Consider the following 23,254-nt stretch of genomic DNA (forward strand, 5'->3'; position numbering starts at 1 on the left):
ATTGCCGAAGAGCTGCGCGACAATGAGTTCGACTCCGAGGGGAGAACAAGAGGGAACTTGTCATGTTTAATGGCGAACTTGCCCAACTGTTTTATTTCGGATACAGAAGATGAGGACTTTGATGGATTTGCGTATGAATTTCGATTAACAACTAGAAAATGCAATTTCTGGAGAAATTGCGTGTGAAGGCGAAGACCATGAATGGGAATTTTATAAAAATATGCACCAAATTCTTTTTAAATTTGTGAAAAATCGAAAACTACAGGTTCAAGAGGTTCAATTTGGAGTTCAAAAGTTGAAACGGGTAAAACCGGACAAAAATTGTGTAACCATAGTGGAAGTGGGGGTGAAGGGGGTGAATATGGTAAGCATAAGGTGAACAAAGTGAATAAAGTTGGAATGGGTTGAATCGGTTGAAAAACTGTAGAAATTAGAAGGGAAAAACTAAATTTTTGAGAATTTGGTGTGAATTTCAAAATTGAAAATTTGGAAATTTTGGGTAAGTGGGAAGTTGTGGAATAGGTAGGCAAACGATGAACAGTTGAAAGTTGGAATGGGTTGAATCGGTTGAAAAATGTAGAAATTAGAGTAGAAAAACAAACTTTTGGAGAATTTGGTTCAATTTCAAATTTGGAATTTTTGGTAAGTGGGAAGCTGTGGAATAGGTAGGCAAAAGATGAACAGTTGAAAGTTGGAATGGGTTGAATCGGTTGGAAAATGTAGAAATTAGAGTAGAAAAACGAAATTTTGAAGAATTTGGTTGAATTTCAAATTTGAGAATTTGGAATTTTTTGTAAGTGGGAAGTCGTGGAATAGGTAGAAAAAAGATGAACAGTTGAAAGTTGGAATGGGTTGAATCGGTTGAAAAACGTAGAAGTTAGAGTAGAAAAACGAAATTCTGGAGAATTTGGTTGAATTTCAAATTTGAAAATTTGGAATTTTTGGTAGGTGAGAAGTTGTGGAATAGGTAGGCAAAAGATGAACAGTTGAAAGTTGGAATGGGTTGAATCGGTTGAAAAATGTAGAAATTAGAGGTGAAAAACTAAATATTGTGAAATTTTGTGAAATTTTGTCGAACTTTTAAACGTGAAAACGTGAAATCTTTGAATTTGGCAATTTTGGGAATGTTGAGAATCTTTCCGAATGTGATTCGAATGTGCTGAATGATGCGAATTTCAAATTGGAACGACGTAAATGTGAAATGTCGAATGTGCCATTAAGAATGAATGGGGAAAAATGTGTCGGAATTTTGCGAAAACGGAAAATTTTCGGAACGAGAAAAATACAAGCGCTCATCTCGTGAATATTTGGAATACGTCAAACAGGGCTGGTTCTAGGAATGCACATAAGAGGGGGCAGTCAGAAATGTGAAGGGGGCATGTTCTTTTTTTTTTACACATTTTTAACACTGTTAGTGTTTTCTTCACGGCAGTTGTTAGCTGTGTGTCCAGATCTCAACCTGGAGAAGTGGATTGCACTCTGTCAGGCCTCTACACTAAGACCTGTCCAGCTTGGGTGTCCCACCTGAAGATTAAAGCTTCTGCTGGTAATTGCCCTTAGGGTCACTGAGGCACGCAAACCCCCTGACCACAATAAGGTGGCAATCTCTCAGGGGAGGGAACATATAATATGAATGTTATATTAACTATTATTTGAGTTGTCGTTAATCATTAGTTATATCACGGGTCATTACGACGAGTTTGGTGGAGTTTTTACTGCTTCTTCCAACTCCTACCGCGCTGACTGTAACTTGACACTCTCTGGCTGCGTCTTGCCTCATTTGCAGGACTCAAATGGGGCGGTGAGTCCTGACAGCAGGCTGTGTGAGGACACACACTGCACCAACATGAGAGAAGAGAGGGGGCGGATTAACGTGTGTTTCTATCAGCGGATTTTTCACTTCTAAAAGTTTGATTTGAGGGGGCAGGACATCTGTTTGAGGGGGCGTTGCCCCCTCTTGCCTCTGCGTAGAGCCGGCCCCGACGTCAAAAGTGGAATGGAGTAAATCGGATGAATTATGTGGAAGAAGAAGCGGGACAAAAAAGTGACGGGAATAAAATATAATAAAGTGAATGGAGTAGAATAACATACATATGTCTTCACCTTCACACTAATAATAAAGGACAGGAATAACAATAGTGTGAAGGTCTTCACCTTCACACTAATAAAGTGAATGGTGTAGAATAATATATGTGTGAAGGCCATCGCCTTCACACAATAATAATAATAATAAAGTGAATGGTGTAGAACAGTGGTTCCCAAAGTGGGCGGTACCGCCCCCCTGGGGGCGGTGGAAAGATCTGGGGGGGGCGGTGAGGAAGAAAGGGGCGGTAGGGGGGCGGCAGTCGATTTGTACACAACACGCCGCTCTGGCCCAGTCAGATCCGACAGCATAGACTACAAAAGCAAAAGCTCAGGTTTGTAATTTCAAGCTTGTAATGTTCAGAATTTTATCTTATAATAAAAACCGCATTCTGGCGGTCAACATCATCTTGAGTTCAAGTCAACATGAAATTGGGGACTCGCCAGAACGTGTCGTGTTGTGTTGTGTTGAGCTGGTTAGGGCAGTGGTCCCCAACCACCGGGCCGCGGACCGGTACCGGTCCGTGGGTCACTTGGTACCGGGCCGCCAAGCCGCACAGAATTTTTTTTTTTATCGACGATCAATTAATTCAGGACAAGACACTCATCCCGGTCACGTGACATGTTTCCCCAGTCGAGCCCGCAAAGCTAATATGTGGCGACAGGCTAACTAACCAGGCAGTGAAGCATTCAAAACTGCTTCAACACATGGAGACCAAGCATCCTGCAATAAAAGACAAACCTTAAATCACTTCGGGTGTCATTGTCTCCGATTACGTCTAGATGGGACCGGCTCGTTTCTGAGAAACAAACTCAGTGCTCCCACTAATTCAACGTAATGGTAATGATATTATAAATGTATTATTTATTTATTTATATAAATGTATTATTTTTTTATATAAATGCCTTGGGGGGGGGGGGGGGCGCTAGGAATTCACTGGGGAGCCAAAGGGGGCGCCAGCCTGCAAAAGTTTGGGAACCACTGGTGTAGAATAACATACGTATGTGTGAAGGCCATCGCCTTCACACAATAATAATAATAAAGTGAATGGTCAAAAGTCAAATTATGCTTTATTGTCGATTTCTTCACATCAATTAAACATTGAACAAAATAAGAAAATTGTCAGCCTGGAAAATAGATTAGACAATTTGGAGCAGTATTCAAGAATGAACAATGTCATCATCACAGGTTTAAAGATCAAACCACGGCGCTACCAGCAGGCTGTAAAAGGCCTTGCTTCTGAGGACAATCCTGAACATGAGGAGACAATCGAGGAGCAGGTAAAAACTTTCCTCCAGAGTAAAGACATCGTCATTGACATTGTCAATATTGAGGCATGCCACACTCTGCCAACCAAGAGTCTAAATGGCAAGCCTGTCATACCATCTATAATTGTCCGATTTACAAACAGGAAAAGTAAGATAAATCTGCTCAAACAAGGTAGAAAACTAAAAGGCACGAACGTGTACATTAATGAACACCTCACAGAGAAAAATTGTGAAATAGCTAAGAAAGCAAGAGCTCTTAAGAAAAATGGTAAAATACAGTCCACTTGGACTGCTGGTTGTCAGGTGTTCATCAAACCTGTTGGGGCAGCAGAAAGTTCTCATGGTTTCTGCATCAGTGCCATAGAGCAACTTAAGAGGTACGAAGGAGACCAGTAACCTGTACATCATTCCGTTGAACCTCAGGTTGTGGTACTTTTAGATCATGGAAGGTAAAAACCTGGTGAAATTATCAACCCACCATGAACAGTATTGACAAATGCCTTTCTTTTCCAACTGGTGTGTTTAACAAACAAGCACTGACAACTGAAAATGAAGAACTTGATTTGAAAACATTTGATTTCACTGAACATAAGGGATATGACATAGAGAACAATATTGATCCTGTGAATAACTTCTTTATCAACTACACTCAAAGGAACTGTAAATACTATACTGTAGAGCAATTTAACAAGAATGTAACAACAAATAGAGCAATATCAATTATACATTTTAATAGTAGGAGCTTGAAAGCAAACATCTCTAAGATCAAACAATGTTTAAAAGATATGAATAATCCGTTTACTGTAATTGCAATATCCGAAACCTGGTTAAAGGATGATCAGTCTGGAAAGATTGACATAGAGGGGTATGAGAGTTATACATTAAATAGGAAGGTAAAAAGATGTGGAGGAGTTGCTCTATTCATAGATAAAAACTATAAGTGTAAGAAAGTAAGAAGTATGTCTCAAGCAATAGATAATATCATGGAACGTATTACTGTTGAAATAGAAATGGAATCATCTAAAAACATTCTGGTAAGCTGTGTATACAGATGTCCAGGTTCATGTATTGAGACATTTAGTGAACTATTATCAGGAATGTATGAAAGAAAAATCAATACGAAAATGGTGTATGTCTGTGGCGATTATAATATAGATCTATTGAGCCCACTTCAGCTGACTCCAGTAACAGAATTTATTAACTTAATGTACAGTATGAGTCTCTACCCCGCAATAACCCGTCCGACTAGAATCACATCTCACAGTGCCACAATAATTGATCATATATTTACAAATGTAATTGAAAAGAAAGTAAAAACTGGACTGATAATAAATGATTCAAGCGACCACCTGCCAGTGTTTGCAGTGATCCAGAACTGTACAAAGAAAAAAAAAGATGCTATAACTTTTAAAATGTGTAGAATGAACTCTGGTAATTCAATCAACTCATTCAAAAATGATCTTTTAAAACAAGACTGGAAAAAGGTACGTAGTTATATACTAGATCTGTGGAATAACGACGAGGCTGACGTCAGGGCGCACACGCGGCTTTGTTGACAAAGGACGAGGAATTTGATCGATGGATTTAATGATTTGGAGTGACACAGATGGTTTGGTAATATTATTGCTTATACATATAATAGTTATTTGATATATAATTTATATATCGTTATATGGGCCTGTGGAATATTTTGAACTGCAAGCGCCGTCAGCGGCGCGCACCCATTGTTGACAAAGGATGATCGATGGATTTAATGAATTGGAGTGACACGGATGGTTTTATAAACGTGTTATTTATGTAATAGTTTTTTGAATAACTCTGAATGTTACGTCAGGCCCGTTCTCAGCTCTTCGTTTGTGTTTATGTCACGTTAGTATACCTATCGTTTAGCCTGTTGTTGCTCGTTCATGTCTGTTCTTAGTGTTGGCTTTTGTCGAATAAATTTCCCCCAAAATGTGACTTATACTCCGGAGCGACTTATATGTTTTTTTTTCACGTTATTGTGCATGTTATGGCTATTGCGACCTATGTTCCGGAGCGACTTTTAGTCTGAAAAATACGTGGCCATCGCCTTCACACAATAATGTGAGTACAGTGCATGGTTAAATAGTAGAATAAACTACAATTGAACTCATACAACCGAACTCACTGTCTCACTATTTTTCTGTTTGTTTACCGTAAGGCATGGAATGCATGTGCCCTATAATGCGGTGCCCCCTATGTGTAGCTTAAGTACAGAAAACACCCCACAATTGAGTCTGCACCTTTTAACCCGAAGACCTTATGGTGCGGAAAATACGTCTATTTCTTTGTTTTCATGCAGCCGGCGTCCAAAATGGGAGCAATGCCATAATGGCAGTCGTTTTTACCTGGATGGGACATGATTGCTTGATTGATTGATCAGTCCCCATATACAGTAGAACCTCAGATCTCAAAACTAGTTTGCTCTAGAAGGAGCATTGAGATGCGAAACCGTTGAGTTCCGAAGCAATTTCCCCTATTAGAAATAAGTGAAAAGGCAATAATCCGTTCTCACCCAGCAAGTTTTTACCCTAACGTTGACTTTTTATACCACAATTTCACAGAGTTAAATATGCAATATAAAATAAAAATAACAACCACATAATTAAAACAGTAAATTTAAGATCTACATACCATGACATTAATTTGCCGCTGCATCGATGAACGCCGAGGTGGAGAGGAGGTGTGTGCGGAATCCCCTTCCATAAGAAAAATCCGGCGGCTGCATTTTATCAGTGTTTTCCTTTCTTAGTTTTTCCAACTGGGACCTGGCTGGTAACCCCTTGTGACCCCCTTAGCAACACTAGCAGTTTTTATCGCCTCTGTATTCCTCAAAAATTAACTCATGGTCAAGGTCTGCACTTTGAATTTGAACTCTTTCATACTTGTCTATTGTCAATCAAACCAAGCAACAGTGTATTACACAGAAGACTGAAATTCCGTTTTCTCCTAACTCCAATGTGGATAAATTAACACACAGAATCAGAATCAGCTTTATTGGCCAAGTTTGTGCATGCCAAACAAGGAATTTGACTCCGGTTGATCTAAGCCTCTGTACAACATTTTAAGTGACTAACAACATTCAGGTGACTAACAACATTTAAGTGGCAAGAGCAGGATGTTATTGCCCAGTGATGTCTCTGAGACTCTATGAGTGGTGTGAGTTCATCAGAGTGACAGCCTGGTGGAAGAAGCTGTGTCTGCGTCTGCTGGTTTTGGCGTACAGCGCTCTGTAACGCCGTCCGGAGGCGAGCAGTTTGAACCAGGGCTGTGGACTCGGACTCGGGGACTCGGACTCGGTCATTTTTGCCGGACTCGGACTCGGTGCTGATTTTGACCGAGTCCACCGAGTCCGACAATAAAAAAAATACGTTCAATTTTATTTTCATCATGCTGCTGAGAATGCGCTTAGGAATACTGTCCACAGCCCTGCTTACGATCAAGTTTGAAAAAGAACTTGACAGCATTGAGCGCTGCCGGCGTTTGTCGGCCGCCACCTCGCCAACCGGTCAAACGCGCATGCGCGTGAGGGGAAATCCCGCAAAGGAGGAGGGACAAACAGAGCGATTGGTTTTGCTGGCTTTTTAATGAATGGCGACTGTGACTACGGGGGCCCATTAGGTCCAGAAAAGCTGACAAGACGCTTGCCAAAATGGCAAGGAAAAAATGCACAGCTAAACGAATATATGACGATGAACACAGGACGTTTTTAACAGAGTTAAAGTTGTTTTTTGTTGAACGCTATGGCAAGCCATTCTGCCTGATATGTCGGACGTCATTGGCGCATTTAAAAGCTTCAAATGGTCAGCGCCACTTCAGCTCACTTCATGCCAATATCGATAAGGACTTTGCAAAAGGGACTGAATTTCGCAAGCACAAGTTTGGAGACTTTGAAAAATAGGTACAGTTTTTCAAAAAAATTACGAAGCACTCAGAGACTGTCACACTTGCATTGTTTCAACTGGCTTGGAACATTGCACAGGCTAAAAAGCCATACAATGAAGTGGAGTTCGTTAAAATATGCCTCAGTGACGTTATTGAATTTTATTTTCATCATGCTGCTGAGAATGCGCGTAGGAATACTGTCCACAGCCCTGCTTGCTTGTTATGAAGACAAATTTAGTTGTTGCGTGCGCGCCCGCCTGCCTGCGTGCGTGCACGTACAAGACCCACAATGCCCTGCGCGCAGCCAAGATGGAAGAACCCGGCAGTAGCGAGAGAACAATGTTTTGCCTCTAGATTTGGGGGGGAAACGGAGCGTAAGTTACGATCAATGCGGCCACGTTGAGTTGCACTTAGGTTAATGTTTACATTATGTACCAATGTCAAGGACGATTATGTCACCCAGCTTATATCATTGATGTGTTTCGATAGTTGTGGGGTCGTCACTAATTATTTGTGTTTAGATATATGTCTGAGCTATAATGGTGTAATTAATGATTAAAACTTGAAACTATCTGTTTATTGTATTCGTTTATATGTTTAATAAAGACGAAGCCATCACAAAACTGTTGTAATTATTTAGATTTTGATCTAAATTAGCCTTGAATAAAGACTAAGCAGTCACATGAATTAACAGGAAAAAATAGACAGCCGGACTCGGACTCGTGGTCAAGAGGCCGGACTCGGACTCGGTGCAAAAATCCGACCGAGTCCACAGCCCTAGTTTGAACAGACTGTGACCTGGGTGAAAAGGGTCTGCACATTTGTTGTGCACATTGTGTTACTTGCACATTTCCTGGTCCTGGACAGGTACAAGTCTTGGATAGATGGGAGGTTGGTCCCAATTATCTTTTCCGCAGACCTGATTGTCCGTTGCAGTCTTTGCTTGTCTTGTTTGGTGACCAATCCAAACCAGACAGTGATGGAGGTGCAGAGGATAGACTGGATGATGGCAGTGTAGAAGGTCTTCAGCAGCTCCGGTGGCAGGTTGAACTTCCTGTGCTGTTTCAGAAAGTACAACCTCTGCTGGGCCTTCTTCCAGGCAGAGTCTATGTAGCCGGCCCATTTCAGGTCCCGGGAGATTGTGGATCCCAGGAACTTGAAGGTGTCTGTGGTGGGAATAGCATTACTGAGGATGGTGAGGGGTGGAAGTGGCGAAGGGTCTCTCCTAAAGTCCACTGTCATCTCCACGGTCTTGAGCGGGTTCGGCTCCAGGTGGTTTTGGCTGCACCAGTGGACCACCCGCTCCACCTCCTGTCTGTATGCAGTCTCGTCACCGTCCCAGATCAGTCCGATGAAAGTGGTCTCGTCCGCATACTTCAGGAGCTTCACAGAAGAGTCGCCTGAGGAGCAATCATTGGTGTAGAGAGAGAAGAGCAGTGGGGAGAGTACACACCCCTGGGGGGGCGCCAGTGCTGGTGGTCCGGGTGTCGGTTGTGATGGTCCCCAGCCTCACCTGCTGTCTCCTGTTGGTCAGGAAGCTGATGATCCACTGACAGGTGGAGGCATGCACCGCGAGCTGGATGAGCTTCTGGTGCAGGATATCGGGAGCGATGGTGTTGAACACCGAGCTGAAGTCCACAAACAGGATCCTGGTGTACGTCCCTGGGGTGTCTAGGTGGCGCAGGATGTAGTGCAGTCCCATGTTGACATTCACCGACCTGTTTGCTCGGTAGGCAAACTGCAGGGGGGTCAAGCAGGGGGCCCGTGATGTCCTTCAGGTGGCTCAACACCAGCCTCTCAAAGGACATGACCACAGATGTCAGGGCGACGGGTCTGCTCAGCACAGACTTTCAGACAGGAGGGGGACATGCCGTCGGGGCCTGGTGCCTTCCTGACCTTCTGTCTCCGGAACATCTGACACACATCCTCCTCGCAGATCTGAAGTGCGGATACAGCTTCTGAAAGAGAGAGAGTAGGTGATAATGGCGATGGTGTGAACAAAGGGGTTGTGCGGGGAGATGTGAATGTTGATTGTGATGCAGGCGGTCCCGTTGTGTGGTTGGACCGTTCAAACCTGCAGTAAAACCTGTTTAGCTGGTTTACAAGCCTTAGGTTCTTCATAGGTCTCTTGAAGCCCGTGATGCTCTGCAGGCCTTTCCACACTGATGAGGGATCAGGATTGGCAGAGAGGTGTCTCTCCAAGCTCTGCCCATAGCTCCTCTCGGGTCAGTGTGTTCCTGGCCTGCCTGAACAGGTCACGGTCCCCACTGCTGTAGGCCTCCTCCTTGGCTTTGCGCAGCATCCTGAGGTTTGGTGTAAACCACGGTTTGTTGTGCAGAAGGTCTTAGTCTGCACGCACAAGTCCCCACAAAAGCTGATGTATGATGTCACAGTATCGGTGAGTTCATACAGGTCTGAAGTTGCAGCTTCAAAAACACCCCAATCGGTTCAGTCAAAGCAGGCTTGGAAGTCTCCACTGTCCATTTCCTCACAGTCCTCACCGCAGGCTTATAAGTTTTTAATTTCCGCTTGTAGGCTGGGATCAGATGAACTAGACCAGACATGGGCAAACTACGGGCCACATCCGGCCCACGGGGCTGTTTAATCCGGCCCGCCAAACCTGAATAAATTGTATTATTAAAAATGTTTTTGGTTATTTTCCCTGCAATTACTATGTTTCCCCAGTAGATGGGAAAGCGCCCGCCCGCGCATTTACTCCCGGAAGCCGTGTCAGAAAACTCCGTGCACATTCTTTCTGTGTACGTGCTAAGTAGTAGGGACCCCGCGCACTCCGTGCTCTATTTCCATCAGTGCTAAATTTCGAGTGTGGGCTGTGACGTCAGCATTCTCGTTATTCGCGCGCTGAGCTTTCAGATACAGTTTTACGCTAATGCCACCCACAAACCTTCCCCTGGAATCCTTCCATTAGAATGAGTGTCCCGAGGAAAAGAAAGGTTGGCACTGAGTGCCGAATGTTAAAAAGGACTGGACAATTTGGCTCCACCTACATGTGTGAGCAGACGTTCAGCCACAGGAACGTCAACAAAGCCCGTCACTGATGTAGGTTAACGGACCAACACCTCGGCTCTATCCTGAGAATTACCACAACAAATTTTACTCCAGAACATGATGCACTAGCAAAAAAGGGAGACCAACAATACTATTGATTTCTTTATTTTTTTATTTAGATGTACATATTCTTTCACTGATTGTTCAAGATTATGTATTTGGTCAGAATGTTTGCTGTTTGATGTGATTTCGCCTCATTAGATAAACATCTTTCATAAATCTGACCTGCAGGCGCTGAAGTGATGGAAATGTTATTCATAATAACTGTCGTATTTAATGAGAATCACTGAGTAGTTTTTTGGTAATTTTTTCTTTTAATGCTGTTAATAAATGCATTTGTTTTCAAAAAGCTTTTTTTGATTATCCATGCTTTACTACCTACTAAAAGTAAAAACCTTTTATGCAATTACCTTTACATGTCATTCCTATTACTTCACAGTTCACACAAACACTACATCCATCTGCTCCTTGTTCGGTCCCTCGGTCAAAATTTAGAACCCAATTCAGCCCGCAAGTCAAAAAGTTTGCCCACCCCTGAACTAGACAGTGGTCCGAGAGTCCTAAAGCTGCACAGGGCACAGAGCGGTATGCGTCCTTTATTACGGAGTAGCAGCGGTCCAATGTCTGTGTCCCTCTGGTGGGACACGTTATGTGCTATCTGTATTTAGGGAGTTCGTGTGTGAGGTTCGCTCTGTTAAAATCACCCAAAACAATGATCAGTGAGTTTGGTAGTTTTTTCTCCATGTCTGTCACCTGGTCAGCCAGCAGCTGCGTGGCTTCGATCGCACATGCGTGTGGTGGAATGTAAACAGCCGCAATTACGATCGAGAACTCACGTGGTGAATAAAACGGCCCGCAGTTTATGAAAAGTGTCTCTAGGAGAGGCCTGCAAGACTCTTTCAACACTGTGACATCAGTACACCAACCTTCATTAATGTAGAAACATAGACCACCTCCCTTTGTTTTCCCGTGAGCTCCGTGCTGCGATCTGCGCGTAGTAGCGAAAACCCAGTTAGCTCTACGGCAGTGGTTCCCAAAGTGGGCGGTACCGCCCCCCTGGGGGCGGTGGAAAGATCTGGGGGGGCGGTGAGGAAGAAAGGGGCGGTAGGGGGGCGGTAGGGGGGCGGCAGTCGATTTGTACACAACACGCCGCTCTGGCCCAGTCAGATCCGACAGCATAGACTACAAAAGCAAAAGCTCAGGTTTGTAATTTCAAGCTTGTAATGTTCAGAATTTTATCTTATAATAAAAACCGCATTCTGGCGGTCAACATCATCTTGAGTTCAAGTCAACATGAAATTGGGGACTCGCCAGAACGCGCCGTGTTGTGTTGTGTTGAGCTGGTTAGGGCAGTGGTCCCCAACCACCGGGCCGCGGACCGGTACCGGTCCGTGGGTCACTTGGTACCGGGCCGCCAAGCCGCACAGAAATTTTTTTTTTATCGACGATCAATTAATTCAGGTCAAGACACTCGTCCCGGTCACGTGACATGTTTCCCCAGTCGAGCCCGCAAAGCTAATATGTGGCGACAGGCTAACTAACCAGGCAGTGAAGCATTCAAAACTGCTTCAACACATGGAGACCAAGCATCCTGCAATAAAAGACAAACCTTAAATCACTTCGGGTGTCATTGTCTCCGATTACGTCTAGATGGGACCGGCTCGTTTCTGAGAAACAAACTCAGTGCTCCCACTAATTCAACGTAATGGTAATGATATTATAAATGTATTATTTATTTATTTATATAAATGTATTATTTATTTATATAAATGCCGGTCCTTGGGGGGGGGGGGGCGCTAGGAATTCACTGGGGAGCCAAAGGGGGCGCCAGCCTGCAAAAGTTTGGGAACCACTGCTCTACGGCGTGGTGGGAGATGTGTTCTGTGAGCCACGTTTCGGTGAAGCACAGGGCGGCGGATCTGCTAACGTCTGGGTTCCTTGGAATGAGAAGCAACAGTTCGTCCATTTTCTTTGCCAGGGAGCGGACATTCGCCAGATAAATTGATGGTAGGGGAGCACGGAACCCTCTCTGCCTCAACTTCATGAGGGCTCCGGCGCGCTTGCCACACCGCCGTCTTCGGCATAGCTTGGACAGCGCCGCGGCTCCGTCTAAAGCAGTGGTTCCCAAAGTGGGCGGTACCGCCCCCCTGGGGGCGGTGGAAAGATCTGGGGGGGCGGTGAGGAAGAAAGGGGCGGTAGGGGGGCGGTAGGGGGGCGGCAGTCAGATCCGACAGCATAGACTACAAAAGCAAAAGCTCAGGTTTGTAATTTCAAGCTTGTAATGTTCAGAATTTTATCTTATAACAAAAACCGCATTCTGGCGGTCAACATCATCTTGAGTTCAAGTCAACATGAAATTGGGGACTCGCCAGAACGCGCCGTGTTGTGTTGTGTTGAGCTGGTTAGGGCAGTGGTCCCCAACCACCGGGCCGCGGACCGGTACCGGTCCGTGGGTCACTTGGTACCGGGCCGCCAAGCCGCACAGAATTTTTTTTTTTATCGACGATCAATTAATTCAGGTCAAGACACTCGTCCCGGTCACGTGACATGTTTCCCCAGTTGAGCCCGCAAAGCTAATATGTGGCGACAGGCTAACTAACCAGGCAGTGAAGCATTCAAAACTGCTTCAACACATGGAGACCAAGCATCCTGCAATAAAAGACAAACTTTAAATCACTTCGGGTGTCATTGTCTCCGATTACGTCTAGATGGGACCGGTTCGTTTCTGAGAAACAAACTCAGTGCTCCCACTAATTCAACGTAATGGTAATGATATTATAAATGTATTATTTATTTATTTATATAAATGTATTATTTATTTATATAAATGCCGGTCCTTGGGGGGGGGGCGCTGGGAATTCACTGGGGAGGCAAAGGGGGCGCCAGCCTGCAAAAGTTTGGGAACCACTGGTTTAACCTGTTGTTGCTCGTTCATGTCTGTTCTTGGTGTTGGATTTTGTCGAATAAATTGCCCCCCAAAATGCGACTTATACTCCGGAGCGACTTATATGTTTTTTTTTTCACATTTTTGGGCATTTTATGGCTGGTGCGACTTATACTCCGGAGCGACTTATAGTCCGAAAATTACGGTAACCAAGAAAACAATTTAAAGGATTTATAATTGTCTACAGCAGTGGTCCCCAACCACCGGGCGGTCCGTGGGTCACTTGGTACCGGGCCGCCAAGCCGCACGGGAAAAAAAAAAAGAGAGAAGGTACCAGGAGAAGACAGGAGAAGACTGTCCAATGTTTAACAGTTCTTCTCTGATAAAAGTGATCGGGATGGGCAGCAGAGGCTAACTATAATGGACATAACTTGGCATAGGACATCACTGGACATAATGTGCAATTAAATAGCAGGTACAGTGCTTTGCGAAAGTATTCGGCCCCCTTGAACCTTTCAACATTTCGCCACATTTCAGGCTTCAAACATAAAGATATAAAATTTAAATTTTTTGTCAAGAATCAACAACAAGTGGGACACAATCGTGAAGTGGAACGAAATTTATTGGATAATTTAAACTTTTTTAACAAATAAAAAACTGAAAAGTGGGGCGTGCAATATTATTCGGCCCCTTTACTTTCAGTGCAGCAAACTCACTCCAGACGTTCAGTGAGAATCTTTGAATGATCCAATGTTGTCCTAAATGACTGATGGTGATAAATAGAATGCACCTGTGTAATCAAGTCTCCGTATAAATGCACCTGCTCTTTGATAGTCTCAGGGTTCTGTTTAAAGCGCAGAGAGAACCATGAAGACAAAGGAACACACCAGGCAGGTCCGAGATACTGTTGTGGAGAAGTTTAAAGCCGGATTTGGATACAAAAAGATTTCCCAAGCTTTAAACATCTCAAGGAGCACTGTGCAAGCAATTATATTGAAATGGAAGGAGTATCAGACCACTGCAAATCTACCAAGACCCGGCCGTCCCTCCAAACTTTCATCTCAAACAAGGAGAAGACTGATCAGAGATGCAGCCAAGAGGCCCATGATCACTCTGGATGAACTGCAGATAACTACAGCTGAGGTGGGAGAGTCTGTCCATAGGACAACAATCAGTCGTGCACTGCACAAATCTGGCCTTTATGGAAGAGTGGCAAGAAGAAAGCCATTTCTCAAAGATATCCATAAAAAGTCTCGTTTAAAGTTTGCCACAAGCCACCTGGGAGACACACCAAACATGTGGAAGAAGGTGCTCTGGTCTGATGAAACCAAAATCGAACTTTTTGGCCACAATGCAAAACGATATGTTTGGCGTAAAAGCAACACAGCTCATCACCCTGAACACACCATCCCCACTGTCAAACATGGTGGTGGCAGCATCATGGTTTGGGCCTGCTTTTCTTCCGCAGGGACAGGGAAGATGGCTAAAATTGATGGGAAGATGGATGGAGCCAAATACAGGACCATTCTGGAAGAAAACCTGTTGGAGTCTGCAAAAGACCTGAGACTGGCACGGAGATTTATCTTCCAACAGGACAATGATCCAAAACATAAAGCCAAATCTACAATGGAATGGTTCACAAATAGACGTATCCAGGTGTTAGAATGGCCAAGTCAAAGTCCAGACCTGAATCCAATCGAGAATCTGTGGAAAGAGCTGAAGACTGCTGTTCACAAACGCTCTCCATCCAACATCACTGAGCTCGAGCTGTTTTGCAAGGAAGAATGGGCAAGAATTCCAGTCTCTCGATGTGCAAAACTGATATAGACATACCCCAAGCGACTTGCAGCTGTAATTGCAGCAAAAGGTGGCGCTACAAAGTATTAGCGCAAGGGGGCCGAATAATATTGCACGCCCCACTTTTCAGTTTTTTATTTGTTAAAAAAGTTTAAATTATCCAATAAATTTCGTTCCACTTCACGATTGTGTCCCACTTGTTGATTCTTGACAAAAAATTAAACTTTTATATCTTTATGTTTGAAGCCTGAAATGTTGAAAGGTTCAAGGGGGCCGAATACTTTCGCAAGGCACTGTAAATATCCTTAACAGGACAACAATCAACACTACCTATAGACAACAAAAGTCAATACACGGTTCTAACACAATGATTCATAGCTATTCAGTTGAGGTATTGTTACTGGAGTGCAAATGGTATATCACAGGTGCAAATGGGCAGTCAGTTGAGGTATTCTTACTGGAGTGCAAACAGTACGATAACAACAGAGATGCAAGTGGCAAAGTGCAGAGTAGCAGCATAGAGTGAATTGTAATGTGCATGGAGTAGTTAGGTCTTTGTGTGTGTGTGTGGGGGGGGATAATGTTCATGATTTCGGGAGTGACCTTAGCAGTCTGATGACCTGTGGCAAGAGGCTGTTGCTGAGTCTGGTGGTCCTGTAGCGCAATACCGCTGTTGCACTTTCCAGATGGTAGGAGCGTAAACAGTTTGTGTGAGGGGTGGGTGGGGTCTTTAATGATGTTGATCGCTCTTCTGTGACAGCTGGATGAGTACAGGTCCTGTATGGATGGTTGGGCTGATCCTCTTATTTTCTCTGCTGTTCTCACAGCCCTTGTAGTGCTTTCTGGTCAGCAACATGGCAGTTACCATACCAGACGCTGCTCTCAATGGCACCTCTTTAGAAGGTGGTGAGTTCGGGGGGGGGACTGGCTGACCAATCCATCCATTTTCTGTACTGCTTGTCCCCACGGGGGTCACGGGCGTGCTGGAGCCTATCCCAGCAGTCATCGGGCAGTAGGCGGGGGACACCCTGAACTGGTTGCCAGCCGAATGCAGGGCACACAGAGACAAACAACCATCCGCACTCGCACTCACACCTATGGGCAAATCAGAGTGCTCTGTCGGCCTAACATGCATGTTGATGTGGGAGTTTGAAACCGGAGTTCCCGGGGAAAACCCACGCAGACACGGGGAGAACATGCAAACTCCACACAGGGAGGGCCGGAGGTGGAATCGAACCCGCACCCTCTCAACTGTGCTAACGTGCTATGTGCGTGCTATGTGCGTGCGTGCGTGCGTGACACGCACCGTACTGTCTTCGCTAAGACGAGTGTTAGCTTTGTCCAAGCCAGACAGCGAGCTAACGCCTAACTGATGACGCAAGACGTCCTTTGTTCGTTTTGTAGCTTTATTAGGATATCTTGCGATAACAGAGTGAAACTAGAAAAGAAGTGTCAGACATACACCGTATTTTCCGGACTATAAGTCACAGTTTTATTCATAGTTTGGCCGGGGGTGCGACTTGTAAACAGGAGCGACATATATGTGGAATTATGAGCACATTATTACTTGATCACATTACTTACTGGTAGTTTTCACTTCACATGTAATTTTCACTTTAAACAGCGTGAGGGCGCCCTCGGCCTGTGGAATAATTGGAACTGCAACTGACGATGAGTCTGAATCCATTCACTGACTTCCGGAGTCAGCGGAGTTGTTTATAAGTGACACAGAGGACGAAGATTTCAATAGATTTAATGATTTGGAGTGACACGGATTGTTCGATAAACTTGTTATTTATGTTACAGTAATTTGATATATAGTTTATATATAGTTAACATAGCGAGAACATGTTATAGAGATGTATAGAGATGTACCTGTTGAATAGGGGACATATAAAGGAGACGGAGAGACAGGAAGTCGGAAGTATATGAACGAAGGGTGTATGCAGAGAGATCAATGAACGAAGGGTGTATGCAGAGAGATCAATGACAATAAAGGTACTGTAGACCGACAAATCGTCTCCCGTCTGGATATATCTGCTGACTGCCTGAACACGGCATGTTACAGTTATATAGGCCTGTGGAATAATTGGAACCGCAACTGACGATGAGTCTGACCTCAGTGCCGCATGTACTTCCGGAGTCAGCAGCGGCGTTGTTTATAAGTGAATGAGGATGAAGATTTCGATGGATTTAATGATTTGGAGTGACACGAATGGTTTGATAAACTTATTTATGTTATAGTTATTTGAATAACTGTTAATATGTTACGTCAGGCATTCTCAGTTCCTCGATTATTTTTATGTAACATTAGCATCCCGTATCGTTTAGCCTGTAGTTGCCTATTTGTGTCTGCTCTTGGTGTTGTATTTTGTCAAATAAAGTTCCCCCAAAAATGCGACTTGTAGTCCGGCGTGACTTATATAGTTTTTTTTCTTTGCCTCTGTCGGAGTTTCTCCCAAGTTTGGGCATGAAACGATGTGCTCTCTCGCTTCTCCTTCCTCAACTGCGCAACTCACTCCCCTCGCGCACGTCAAACGAGGCACGGACACTTTCTGGTTTACATCACATCCGCCAAAATAAAGCATCACTCCTGCCAAAATAAAGCATCGTTTACAAAATAAGTGAACAGTGAACAAATTACGTACGACTCGCCTGAAAGGCAGAATATACATTTGATATCCTGTGATATTGTGTACATTTTCATTTTTTGTCAGGTGGGTTGTGAAACCATGCTTCGTGGATCTGATCTGCTTACCAGTCTGAGGGATACTGCAGGTATGGCAATGCATTGTCTGATTAAAATTATACTGTGGAACTTCAATTTAATGGACCCATAACTGACAGACTTTAGCTCTAAAAGATAGAAAATGTGCCCAGTTCACTGAAAATTAGTTTTGGACATTAGCTATCAAAGTCTGTCAGTTCCAGGACTGGTCGCAATGATTGCAGCACGAAAAACTGTTGCCCTGGCGCAATTGACAGAGACAGGCCCATGTATTTTTGTAATGCTGTTGTCACAGATATACAGTATCCGAGAGCAAAATCACATAATATGCCTACGTAACAACCATAATGGTTGGTGTTTCAACCACTCCAAACTGAAGCTGGTTGGGTACAGTTGTACAGCACAGCTGTGATAAACAAGGTAGTGGAAAAAAAGCTGTCCTATACAAAAAGCCTTGACAGTAATTTCCATCCATTTTCCATACTGCTTGTCCCCATGGGGGTCGTGTGCGTGCTGGAGCCTACCCCACCAGTCATTGGGCAGTAGGCAGGGGACACCCTGAACCTGTAGCCAGTCAATCGCAGGGCACACAGAGACGAACAACCATCTACACTCATAATCACACCTACGGGCAATTTGGAGTGCTCAATCAGCTTACCATGCCTACCATGTCTTTGGGATGTTGGAGGAAACCGGAGCGTCCGGACAAAGCCCACACAGACTCGGGACGAACATGCAAACTCCACACAATGACGGGCGGAGGTGGAATTGAACCCTCACCCTCTGAACTGTGAGGCAGACGTGCCAACCAGTGCTCCATTGTGCCGCCTTGACAGTAATTTGTTGACTCAAAATATGTAGCACTGCATTTACTCACCTGCGTATCCGATGTACTTTCAAACTCTAAATATGTGGTACGTTTCATGTTCACAGTGAAAAAAACAGACCAGTTTTTTAATCTCTAGTAAGAGTAGAGGGTGGAGATAGTTGTCGATATAAAGTATAATACAGTGGTAGTACAATACGGCTTGTACTTCCGCCTTCGTACAAGCCGAAACATGTCAGGTAATGCAACCTAAAATATTTTGTTTGAGATAAAAGAACCAGTGAAGTGATTAACAAGTAAAAACAAAATGAACTTAGTACAAAAAAAAAAAAAGTGGTAGTACAATGTATTGCATGTCCCGGATATTACTGCTTAAACTGAGTTTCTGTATGTTTCACCCTACAGCAATTCTGTACAACTCAACTGGCTTGCTGACCTGTTATGATGTGTACAGTTTATATGTGGAGTGTGCTGATCCCACTGGGTGTGGGATTGGCTTTGACAGCATGGCCTGGGACTATCAGGTATTATAATAATTTCATCCACAATATTTTGATTTGGATTGCAGAGACCCAATTTTCTATCCAGCGATTTTCTGTGATGGATCTCAACTTTCATATAAACAAAATACAACATGACCAAGATTAAAATACTCACCCCAGTAGGTTTAAGTGTTATAAACAAAACTGTTTTCAATTTCCTATTAACTTATTACAGGATTTGTAGTTAATTAATTACATTTTAGTGTCATATCTAATAAAGGTCCCCAAATAAAGATTTAGAATTTTCGGACATTACAAAATTGTAGTGTATGACGAATCAGTTGAGTACACTAGGAGGGGAAGATTTGAACTCCACATATGTATTGGTGAAGTGTGTTTGGTAAATGAAATAGATAGCTCAATGGGCCGAGTTTGAAAAGTTTGCGCATTGACTCGAGACAATTAATCGTGTTAATTTTTACAGCGCCTTAATTTGCAATGTTCTCTTACTGATCTTACTGATCTCTTTAAATTCATCTGGGAGAAGGAAGTACTACCTCAAGACTGAGACAAGGGCCTGATTGTCAAACTCCCCAAGAAAGGAAACCTCCAAAATTGTGACAACTGGAGAGACATCATACTGCTATCAGTACCATAAAGTCTTCTGCAGGATTTTACTCGACAAAATCGATTCCGCTATTGAACAGAAGCTACGGCAGGAACAAGCAGGGTTCAGGAGAGGAAGGGGCTGCATAGACCAGATCTTCACTCTACATCTACATTATCGAGCAGTGTGTAGAATGGAACACTCCTCTGCACATCAACTTTTGTGTATCAAAATGTGTGAATTGTGTATCAAAAGAGCACACCGCGCATTAATGCCAAAATCACTCGGACACGCGTGTATTGTCGCTAAGGTGTCGCGCTACAGGATAAAAAATGAGCTGGTGAAGTTGGCATGGCAGAAGCAGGGCTTCCAACTGGATTGGAAAATAATCAACTCAGACCAAGACTATGCGCCTGCTATTTTAAAGCGACACGGGGAATATGCCGAGGCGAAGAAAGTGCTAAAGGAAAATAACACCAGGTTCCAAACCCCATTCCCTGCTAAGCTTAGAGTTTTCTCCGTAGCTGGACCGGTGCTGTAGAACTCAACAGAGGAGGCTACGGGCGACATGGCGAGAAGGGGGCTCTCAGCGCATGTCATCAAAAGTCTGGATTTCACGAAGCAATGATACTATGAAGGAGACGGGAAAGCCGATAAACTATTAGCATATAGACTAAAGCAAGAGACGAACACTATTAATAAAATAAAAGACCCAATTATAAATTGAATGAAATACAACATTGCTTTGGAAATATTATCAGAAGTTATATCCCCAACCGCAAACATCAGAGGATGAATTAAAAGCACGATCGAAGAAAATTTACCGTATTTGCCGGACTATAAGGCGCACCTAAAAACCTAAAATTTTCTCAAAAGCCAACAGTGCGCCTTATAGTCCAGTGCACCTTATATATGGATCAATTGATGAATTTGTTGATCATACTACTTGTACACAGTGCTCTACCAAAATGTTTCAGTACGTTTTAGTACGACTAGTAAATTACAAGGTCGCATCGCTTCCCAGCATTACGGCAACCGTGGTCAGGGGGCATCACTGAATAGTTGTTGTGCCCGTGAGGCTATTTCATTTCGAAAGAGGATGCTCTGTTAATGTTTCGAGTAAATTTACGGATCGATATGGAAGGGAAACATAGGTAAGCAGTACCAATGTGTTAGATCGAACCTTAGTCAATTCCGATCATTTTATAGGAGATCGTTTGAGAAACGCCATTGTTTACACTTTGCTGAGGCTCATGGGAGTCTGCGAGTTGAGGCTTATGGGAGTTTGCAGGTGGCTAATGCTATATGATAGCTGCTATGCTCACGATGCTATCTCATGTCAAAATAGGCTGCTCTGTAAATGTTTCGAGTAAATTTACGGATCGATATGGAAGGGAAACACAGGTAAACAGTACCAATGTGTTAGATCAAACTTTAGTCAGTTCTGATCATTTTATAGGGGATAGTTTGAGAAACGCGATTGTTTACAGAGGGCTCATTGGTTATTGGCTAGTGGATGCATACCGCAACCCTAGTCAACCTCAGTTTGTTGCAGTATAGCTTCTATTTTATGCGCCTTTTACTCCGGTGCGCCCTATATATGAAATAATTTCTCAAATAAAAAATTCAACGTAACGCGGTGCCTCCCTTGTGGAAAGAAGCAGTGATATCAGTGATCCCGAAAGAAGGGAAGGACAGAGAGGAATGCGGCAGCTATAGACAGGAATGAAAAGTACGGATTGTATTCTGGCTATAAATTGAACATCTTCAAGACACAATGCTTGAGCTTTAATCATACAGCATCAGCTACTGTGAAAACAATGTTCGAATTACGGTAGTCTGCAGATTAAATTATTTATTTAGGAATAAATATCCCCAATGATCTGACATTATTTCCACTCCACTACCATCCCTTGAGTGTGATGATGAAGGAATATTTAAGGAGATGGAGCCTGGTGCCTATCCTGAGCTTCTACTTACAGGTTAAATGTATAAAAATTATAATTTTACAGAGGTTTCTATATTTGTTTCAGTCCTTCCACTAAAGCAGCGGTGGCCAACCCGCGGCTCGCATGCGGCTCTTTGGCTGGTTTCATGCGGCTCTTCAGGAGATTTCACATGACAAGCGTCAAAATGCTTGGCTGGCGCTGCCATTTATTCCACCTAGGTTGGCGCGCTGACCAGTTGAATCGGTTTGAGTTGAAAAGAAGAAGAAGAATGACGTACTCTAAATGATGACAAATGCGCGCGATCATTTGAGTTGTAAATAATTTGTTTCAAGTTCGCTCTCAAAAGGGCAGGGAAAAAAAGCACAGCCAAACGAAAATATGAAGAACACAGGACGTTTTTAACAGAGTGGGAGAGTTTATATTTTTTTGTTGAACGTAATGGCAAGCCATTCTGCCTTATATGTCAGGTATCATTAGCGCATTTCAAAGCTTCAAATCTTCAGCGTCACTTCAGCTCAGTCCATCCTAATATCGACCAGGAATTTCCAAAAGGGACTGAACTTCGCACTTCGGGGGGGGGGGGGGGGGGGAATGATGTGGCTCTTTGCGATGACACAGTAAAAAATGTGGCTCTTAGTCTCTGACTGGTTGGCCACCCCTGCACTAAAGGTACCATCCATCCATCCATCCATCTTCTTCCGCTTATCCGGGGTCGGGTCACAGGGGCAGCAGCTTTAGGAGGGACTCTCAGACTTCCCTCTCCCCAGCCACTTCATCCAGCTCATCCCGGGGGATCCCAAGGTGTTCCCAGGCCAGCTGAGAGACATAGTCTCTCCAGCGCGTCCTGGGTCGTCCCCGGGGTCTCCTACCGGCAGGACATGCCCGGAACACCTCCCCAGGGAGGCGTCCAGGAGGCATCCTGATGAGATGCCCAAGCCACCTCATCTGGCTCCTCTCAACGTGGAGGAGCAGCGGCTGTACTCCGAGTCTCTCCCGGATGACCGAGCTTCTCACCTTATCTCTAAGAGAGAGCCCGGACACCCTGCGGAGGAAACTCTTTTCGGCCGCTTGTATCCTGGATCTCGTTCTTTCGGTCACGACCCATAGCTCGTGACCATAGGTGAGGGTAGGAGCATATATCGACCGGTAAATCGAGAGCTTTGCCTTTTGGCTCAGCTCTCTCTTCACCACGACAGACCGGTACAGAGTCCGCATTACTGCCGAGGCTGCACCAATCCGCCTGTCGATTTCGCGCTCCAACCTGCCCTCACTCGTGAACAAGACCCCAAGAGAACTCCTCCACTTGGGGCAGGATCTCATCCCCAATCCGGAGAGGGCATTCCACCCTTTTCCGTCCGAGGACCATGGACTCGGATTTGGAGGTGCTGACCCTCATCCCGACCGCTTCACACTCGGCTGCGAACCGCTCCAGTGAAAGCTGGAGATCACGGCTTGAAGAAGCCAACAGCACCACGTCGCCTGCAAAAAGCAGAGATGTGATGCTGAAGTCCCCAAACCGGACACCCTCAACGCCTTGCCTGCGCCTAGAAATTCTGTCCATAAAAATTATGAACATAATCGGTGACAAAGGGCAGCCTTGGCGGAGTCCAACCCTCACTGGGAACGAATCCGACTTACTGCCGGAAATGCGGACC

At 44.2% G+C, this 23,254-nt stretch overlaps 1 protein-coding gene across 2 annotated transcripts in view; it reads left to right on the forward strand.

The window, feature by feature from the left end:
• Positions 1-23,254, forward strand: part of dpp7 (dipeptidyl-peptidase 7) — a 62,247-nt gene that overhangs the window by 14,268 nt on the left and 24,725 nt on the right. The window contains exons 8-9 of one of the 2 annotated variants that reach the window (XM_037259495.1): positions 17,725-17,785; positions 18,967-19,085. In XM_037259495.1, the coding sequence (XP_037115390.1) occupies positions 17,725-17,785; positions 18,967-19,085 (180 nt within the window). The remainder of the gene's footprint in view (positions 1-17,724; positions 17,786-18,966; positions 19,086-23,254) is intronic. The other variant, XM_037259496.1, reaches the window with a different exon arrangement.

The sequence above is a fragment of the Syngnathus acus genome, chromosome 9, assembly GCF_901709675.1.
Source record: "Syngnathus acus chromosome 9, fSynAcu1.2, whole genome shotgun sequence".
In the NCBI taxonomy this organism is placed as follows: Eukaryota; Metazoa; Chordata; class Actinopteri; order Syngnathiformes; family Syngnathidae; genus Syngnathus; species Syngnathus acus.